Here is a 7,921-nt window from a genome sequence, read left to right as displayed (position 1 = left end):
AAATACTCTAGCTTACTATATTACAATATGAATTTATTTTGCTTTTACGCTGTAAAAATTATTTATGCAGTGTTCTAAAAATATTGTTTTATGAGAAAATTGAATATTTTATTCAGTATTTTTATTTTATTCTAATAGTCATAATTTCATTTTAAACGAATGTTTTAGACATCCAAATTTATTTTTGATTATGAATTATGTGTTTTGTACTCGCATACTACATTTTTAGCGAATTTCGAGATTTTTTAGGAAAAATGACCAAAATGTTCATGTGAGAAAAAAATTGTTTTTTATTCTTTTGATTTGGAAATAATTTATAATCTCTCAAAACATAATTTTAGTGGCTAATACTCACAGGAGAAGCGAGAAAAACTGATATTAAGCCTTGCGAGGTTTCGATTGACATTTTGGGTAATGAATGTCTATTAGGACGTCGCGGCGATTGTCACGGGCTCGATGAGAGTTCCGGATCGTGATAACAATGGACATTCAAAGGAGAGTGTCATAAATATATGTGTGAATGTTCATTATGTTATGACTCAAGAAGTTCAGACTAAGTCAAACAGTGCAACATGCCAGACAAAAGAAATATAATATTATTTAAACTCTTAGATTTGATTATGTATATCTAAATTTGGATATAAATTAAATTAGATTAAGATTAGAATTTAAGAGATTATTAATCTATAAGTAGACCTCACACTTCATTTGTAAATACACACTTAAATAAGATTTTTCTTACTTTACTAATACTTTTCTTTTATAATTGTTTTTTCAATTTATATTTCGTAACAATTTTAATTTATTTAAAAGAAGTAAAATTCTACTGAAAATAAGAGGCTCTTGAGTTTTTTTTATTTGTTGTTTTATTTTTTAGGGTTTTTTTTCGAGAATTTCACTCTAGCCATATACATGAAATGATTCTAGTTTTACTTTTAGTAGGTGATAAATTTCTTTTAAATCTATCTAATATGCTATGCTTTTTGTATTTTTTACCTAATATTATAATGTCATTCATCTTAATACTTTAGCTAATCCAGTCATTACCAAACCTAACTTCTTATTTCTGTTTTTCCTCACGTAGAAGATCCTTTAAAACAATCCAATCACCAAAGAATAACCTCATTGAAAAGTCTTCCACCCCTTAATATTAAGAAACTCTAGAATTTGACTCACAATTATGTCCAACGCTACCTTATATTTTTGTTCATAGGCAACATTATGAATTGAATACTATCATGTTAACTTTTGTATATACACAAAGATCTACAAAAACACTACATCAGATCATTATCTTGATTTTGTTCATGGGAACTAACATTTTGTAAATTGAGTGGCAATGAATGTATAGGATTATAAGCATTTCTTCATATTTTTTGTTCACAAGCAGCATGAGCATTATAACGTCAACTTTTGTATACACACAAAAACCTACAAAAACACAGCAGCAAATCATAATTTTAATTTTGTTCATGAGTATTAACTTTTTATTAAATGAGTAGGAATGAATGTATAATCATAACCACGGCTTTATATTTTTTCTTTACACCAAGCATGATAAATTGAAGAGCAAATTATGATCTTAATTTCGTTCATAAACATTCAGTTTTCCTAAAATATGTGGAAATAAATATATACAATTATTATAAATAATTATGATATACTCTCCTCCTTTAGAGTAAAAAATGTAAAATTATTTTTGTATATTCTTTTTATCATCGGCACTTCCACCTAGGTTTTTTATTTGGCCCGAGCGCAACGCACAGGCCAATTCTAGTACCGGAAAAAGAAAACCTCTTTCCACATCAAAAAAAAAAAAAAGGCAAAATAAGAAAAAAAAAATCAAGGGGGGTTTAACAAAAAAGCCTCCTCACCTGCAAATCTAGTCTAGAACGAACGAGCAAAACAGTTTGGGTAAAACTCGGCAATGGTTTCTTTGTCGACGTGGTTTCGATACATAGCTCACAAGCTCGAGTACTCTGTCTCTCTCAGCTGGAAGGTCACTTCTTCTTTATCTTATCTCTTCCCGTTTAGTGTCACTTTATCATTTTATTTCGAATTTGGTTATCTTAGATTGTTTTTATGAATATGTGGAGAAGCTATGATTTTGGAGTGTTGGGTATGGTTCATTTCGTCGGTTCTGTTGATTCGGTGACGGGAATTTGAGTTTTGTTTTATTTGGGTAAAGGTGGAGACTTTTTTGGTGATTTGGGTAGTTTTCTAATGTTTTCATTTTGTTCTTTTGATGCATGAGCTTTTTTGGATTCTTAAATTGTTGCTATGAAGGGTTTTCTAATGTTTTCATCTTGATACTGGAATGGTTCTGATTTCTGAATGCCATCTTGTGTTTTTAACCTCTATTTTCAATGAAGTCCTATGGTCGTATATTTTCAAAATTACCAAGCAAATTGTTGCATGTAGTGAAATTCTTAGAAAGTGTGCAAAAATTCCTTGAGTATAATGATAGCAACTCAGTTTTAATTATATGTATTGATTGATTTATTTTGATATTGATGTTGATTGGGAAATGGTTTGCTTAAAACTGGTTTCCTAGATAGAATCTGAAAATCAGTGTTTGAAGCTAGGTTTCACTAGGGCCAATGCTAGAATGCATTCCCTTGCATTATAGTCTTGATGTTAGTATGATTTTTGAAGCCTAAGTCCACCAATGTGGGGTTTGACAAAAAGGTGGAAGATCATATATTTCATGTTGTAACTAGTAGTATAATTTAGGCAGCAGGTGGAGACATAAATCTGATTGTTGGTCCCTAGCAAAAGTTAAGTAAGGGCAATGATTTTTTATTCTTTTTATTTGTATCATCTACGGGGAGCAAATTTTCCATTTACAATTGCATATACTTTTGAGTTGAATAAATTAAATAGTAGGTGCATTTGTTGTATTATGCGAGGGACTTGTCTCAGGAACAGGGCAAACATTTATTTGGGAACTATGTTGGGCATCTTTGCATAAATGAAAATTACATGGACATTGCTTAGTGCTCCTTACATATCCCATTTCTGCTTAAAGATTTAGTAAGCATGGAATCAAATTCTTCTTTAAGGCATGGACATCTTTCTTCCAAAGGTCATTGATATAAAAACGAGGAAATACCCATCTGTAAAACAATCTAACTGGCTTGCTATGATAGTAACTGCTTTAACAAGTTTGCAAACATCACTTTTCCCCTTTGAAGGATTTTATGACCTTTCTTCTTTTTTGAGGTCTTGCACCAATCTTGCAGCAGACTGACATCCTTTTGGGTTAACTTTTGTAGTCAACTAAAAATGCTTCATTGTATGATATGAAAATTTTCTGGTGTCCAACAAGGTAATAAGTAAGGCTCTTAAGTTGTGATTTTAGGTCTTTTGGTCAACCTTTCATTTCAACATTGGACTGAAATAGTGAAGGGAAGGACTCATTTAATTGTTAGAAGTTTTTATTTTTTCTTTGCACTTGCTCCCTATTTTGTGAGATCCAAACGGGGCTAAGGTTGAGGGGAGTCTACAGTTTCTGTTCTCATCTTTTATGATGAATTGCAATGAGATTTGTTATTCCACAACTTTTCTGGTCAACGTGTCACAGAAAATATATCATCTTGCAACTTTGGCCAAGTTAAGCACCATGCTGATTGCTGGGCTTCTATGTCAATGGGCAAATGTAAGCAGAACATGTTCCATCCTTGTGACTTTTGCCAGAGGCTAAAACTGGAGTCTTTCTGTGACCAGCAGTTTACTAGTAGCTCAAGAATAGGCTAGCAACTTCAAATTCCATTACATTAAGAAAACCCTGTATAATTTTGTTGGTTATATCATTTTTCATATGAATAATACTTTTGCTAAAAAAAGTTGGAAATTTGTAGAGAATTTGAGGAATGTTTTAAATTAAAAAAAAGGGTTCATGAGCTTTATTTGTGAAGTCTCCATGCTTAATTTATGATTTAGAGGTACTTCCGTCGATAATGGAACTTTTGAAATAAGTAGATAGCTTGTATTGTTGGTTCTTGCCTCCAGTTTGTTCTGCTAAATAATTTTAATGCTTCTGAAATGCAGAATTATGGATAGGTTTTTGTTAGCTTTCTTTTCCTAACAGGAACCTTGATGTGAAACAGAGCTATAAGAGAGGTCAAATCAGTGATCGGGAAGTACACGATGCAGTTTGGAAAAATCTATTTCAGGGAAAGTTGACTTATTTACACTGGAATAAAGGAGAGGCCATGGCCCCAACTATCGGAGCTCAAGGGGGTACTCTTCTTGTTCGGAAGATTGCAGCTGCAGACCCAACGTAATACTACTTTTTTTTTTTTTCTCAAAGAAGAATTTATTTTGTTGTTTTGTTGGGATGAATGGTTTTTCTCTTTTCAAATTGTGCAGCTCTTTGTTGTTATTCTTGGTACGGTTTTTCATAGATTCACTTCACTGTGAAAATTTAAATGTGCAAGTTCCTACAACACCTGAAAAATAAACTTATGGTTTCTTTACTCTGGTTTGAGCTGGTCCATTACAAATTGATGATGAATCCACTTCAATCATCTAAGAATCTGTGCATGTAGACGTTTGTAACCAGACCTGTTTGAAATGTTTTGCTGTTCATTTTTAAGTTCAATTTATAATTTTATATTACTCATTTTGAACATCAGTTCCCTGGCTTCCATCTAATTGTATATGTGCAAGCCATGTTATAAAATTAACAATTGGGTTGCAAGGCCAAGCACTTTCTTCGGTTCCGCTATTCAATCCATCATTACTTCTAAATATGTATGCAAATAAACAAATCTGTATGTATAACTCTATGTACTTATGTGTGAAGATAACTTGAAGTATAAAGCTAGCTGACATGGCATTCTCATTCATGAGTCATTGTTCAATCACTGTTATTGAAGCAGAATCTTCTTGTGGTCCCCTTTCTCTCTTGCCTCTTCTGTGCAATATATCTTTCATATTTACTCTTCCTTTTTGAATATGATTTCAAGGTTTCCTAACTTTATGCATAACTTCTGAACAGTCGAGTTTTTGTTGGAGATGTTGTTGTCTTGAAGGACCCTGATAGTTCAGATAACTATCTGGTCAGAAGATTGGCTGCCATTGAAGGATATGAAATGGTCTCTACTGATGAGAAAGATGAGCCATTTGTTCTTGAAAAGGACCAGTGCTGGGTGCTGGCTGACAATGAAAAATTGAAGCCCAAGGTATAAAATATTAATAAATGTTACAATTGATAAAAGTTTTAGTTGCTATGCTTGTATAAATCTGTAGGCATCATTTAGATTTAAGAAAACAGAAAACGGTGTTCATTACCACTCTGGGAGAGCTGGAATTTTGGCAGACCCCCTTGTGGTGGCTGTATAAGTTGGCCAGAGAAGGAATTTTAGCTTGAACATCCTCCATTTATTTTATCAAGGCTATATAGTGGATTTCTGGAAGAGTTCTAACCATTGTCACTAAAAAGTTCTGGAGAAGCAACTTTTTGTGCCTGAAAGCTCAATGCTTAGAGAGATGGAAAGGTGAATTTGATAACAGCCATCCAGTTTGTGATCTTGATTCTAGAAGGCTGCTTATTAGCTATTACGTGCATGTCTCTTTACTATTGTGAGCTAAGTTCTTTGAACCTGTTTTGCATGATTAATGAAGAACTTATTCAACCATTTATATGGCTTTGGTAGTACCTGATCCATATTCTCCATTTTTTATTGTTTTCGGTTTTCTCCTTTTGAGGTGATAGGAAGCAGAGGACAGTCGGTTATATGGTCCGGTTCCCATGACAGACATTGTTGGCCGAGTTATATATTGTCTGCGGACAGCTGTTGATCATGGTCCTGTGCAGAACAGGTAGCTGGGATATAATTATCTCAAACCATTATTGTTTTACAAAAGGTGACATTTTGTTGATTGCTGAAACTTGTTTGTTCCTGTAACAGTCATTTCAGCATGCGAAAGGATTCTCCAGTGTTGGAAATAGAGCTGGATGTCAATGAAATGGCGAAAAATCACAAAGCATGATGTCGATGAAATGGCAAAAAATCACAAAGCATAAACTGGCCACACTTGATGCTGACTCCTTTAAGCGTGTATCTATTATTGTTATTGCCCCTTTTCCTCTGTGGGTGTCTTTTTAGTTTAGCATGCAAGTTAAGAAAAGAAAAAAATAGGGTACAATAAAAGATGGAAGTATTTAGGTTCATGTGATGGGGGCGGCTGTTTGTCCTTAAGAGGTGCGTGCAATTGGGTTATTTATTCAGAACTCGATAGGCAGCCTGTGTTGAATTTTGAATTTCAATTATATTGAACAACTGCCTTTGAACGGTCTGTAATTTGAGAGTAGCTTAGCTAAACTTTTGGGAAAAATGAAAGAAGATGGAGCATCTTTGTATCTGGTGGCTGGCTATTGAGTCTTGACTTATCTTCATTTGTTCAGGTTCTAAGGTTGGAGCACTCTTTTGATGCCTGATTTACCTTGAGAGGAGAGGAAAATAAAAAAGTAGAGAAGAAAGTCTGATACAAAAATAATCGGTATAATATAAATAGTTTTTTTTTAATTATTTAAAAAATTTTGTTATTCAATTTAATTTTTATATTTTTATTTTAAATTAAATAAATTTTTATAATTAATTATTGATTAATTGTTATTTTATTAAAATAATACTTATTATTTTATATTATGTGGTGTTGAGATATTATATTAGATAAAAAAATATATGATGATATGATCATGTATGGTCATGTGATAATATCATGTAGATATAAAATAATAAATAAAAGTGATGTTTTTATTAATAATTTATAAATTTTCAAGATTAAGATCTCATTCAAACATTTTTTTACCATACATTTGGTATGGGGAATAACTATGTCATTACCTTTTTATTTTTACTCAATTTTTGTCACCTCATTTGGTTTAGAGGTGCAGCACGGAATAGGAATTCCTCAATAATTCTTATATCGTGCAATGGGTAATAAAGCTGCTTTAGGCAAACCCGATTTCTCCCCCGGCTTTGTCTATTCCGTGAGACATGGAATAGTTGCAAAATACATAATGACTAAAATACCCTCATTCCATTTACAAAATTCCAACTTGGTCTATATAAAATAATTATTTTCTCTCTCTTCCTTCTTTCCCATTTTCTCTCAGCCGATCGACTCCTTTTTCTCCACTCCAATCTTCCCCTCTTCCCCTCTTCCCCTCTTTCTCTAAGTCGATCGATCCTTTTTTCTCTTAGCCGATTTTCCCCTCTTTCTCTCAGCTGATCTTCCCCTCTTTCTCTCAGCTGATCTTCCCCTCTTCCTCCTTTTCTCTCAATCGATCTTTTCCTCTTTCAAGCAGTCGCTCTTCCACAGTTTAAGGTTCTGCCAGTAGCACCGCCTCTCTCATCCAAAGTTCCAGCTACATTATTCTCTTCCATACTCCAGGTACTTGCTGTGATTTCTTTCTTTGTGGGTCGAGTTTGTTATCATTTCCTCGATTTTTTACTCTGTTTGGTTGCTGAAAAGCAACAAAGACAAGATAAATGAAGTATAATTGATTAGGCTTCGTTCAATTCTATTTTCTTCATTTTGTTAGCTAGTGATTTTCGATTTGGAAATTATGTGGTAGATTCATTGAGAAATATGGGACTCATGTCATTTCTCTTTTGACATAAATTCTGATTTGACTGTAGGAGGAATCCCAGTTTGTCATTTCTCTAATCTCTCCTCTAGACTTCTTTTGCCCTTTTTTCTTTCTTTGACGTAAGCAAATTTCAATAAAAGAAATTCAATCTCAGTTAAAAAAGGATAACGACCATTAGGTTATCTTATCAAATTTGCTTTAATTAATTTTCCTAATTAATTATCAAATACGATCCTAGTTGAGTAAATAAAAAGTATTAGTTTTTAATCAATTACCAAGCTGCCAAAATATATAGTCATATGCAAGGCAAAAATATGT

The 7,921-nt window shown here is 32.9% G+C and overlaps 1 protein-coding gene across 2 annotated transcripts; it reads left to right on the top strand.

Moving 5' to 3' along the window:
• LOC18613135 lies at nucleotides 1,730–6,403 on the top strand. 2 transcript variants are annotated; one of them, XM_007050224.2, is made up of 5 exons: nucleotides 1,730–1,999; nucleotides 4,110–4,282; nucleotides 5,003–5,186; nucleotides 5,713–5,826; nucleotides 5,916–6,403. In XM_007050224.2, the coding sequence occupies exons 1-4, from the start codon at nucleotides 1,928–1,930 to the stop codon at nucleotides 5,803–5,805; spliced, it is 522 nt and encodes a 173-aa protein (XP_007050286.2). In that variant the 5' UTR covers nucleotides 1,730–1,927; the 3' UTR covers nucleotides 5,806–5,826; nucleotides 5,916–6,403. The 2 variants fall into 2 exon arrangements, with proteins under 2 accessions (XP_007050286.2, XP_007050285.1); XM_007050223.2 differs by having other exon boundaries at nucleotides 1,734–1,999; nucleotides 5,720–5,826.

Source organism: Theobroma cacao, chromosome 1 (genome assembly GCF_000208745.1).
Source record: "Theobroma cacao cultivar B97-61/B2 chromosome 1, Criollo_cocoa_genome_V2, whole genome shotgun sequence".
In the NCBI taxonomy this organism is placed as follows: domain Eukaryota; kingdom Viridiplantae; phylum Streptophyta; class Magnoliopsida; order Malvales; family Malvaceae; genus Theobroma; species Theobroma cacao.
Note: the sequence above shows the minus strand (reverse complement) of the source record. Positions and strands in the feature narration are given on the sequence as shown.

What these genes read in the sequence shown, in the direction of transcription:
- LOC18613135 (XM_007050223.2), top strand. Translation starts at nt 1,928, where the DNA reads ATGGTTTCTTTGTCGACGTGGTTTCGATACATAGCTCACAAGCTCGAG. An exon ending in CTGTCTCTCTCAGCTGGAAG is followed by an intron (nt 2,000 to 4,109) that starts GTCACTTCTTCT and finishes GATGTGAAACAG; the next exon opens with AGCTATAAGAGAGGTCAAAT. An exon ending in CATGGTCCTGTGCAGAACAG is followed by an intron (nt 5,827 to 5,915) that starts GTAGCTGGGATA and finishes TTCCTGTAACAG; the next exon opens with TCATTTCAGCATGCGAAAGG.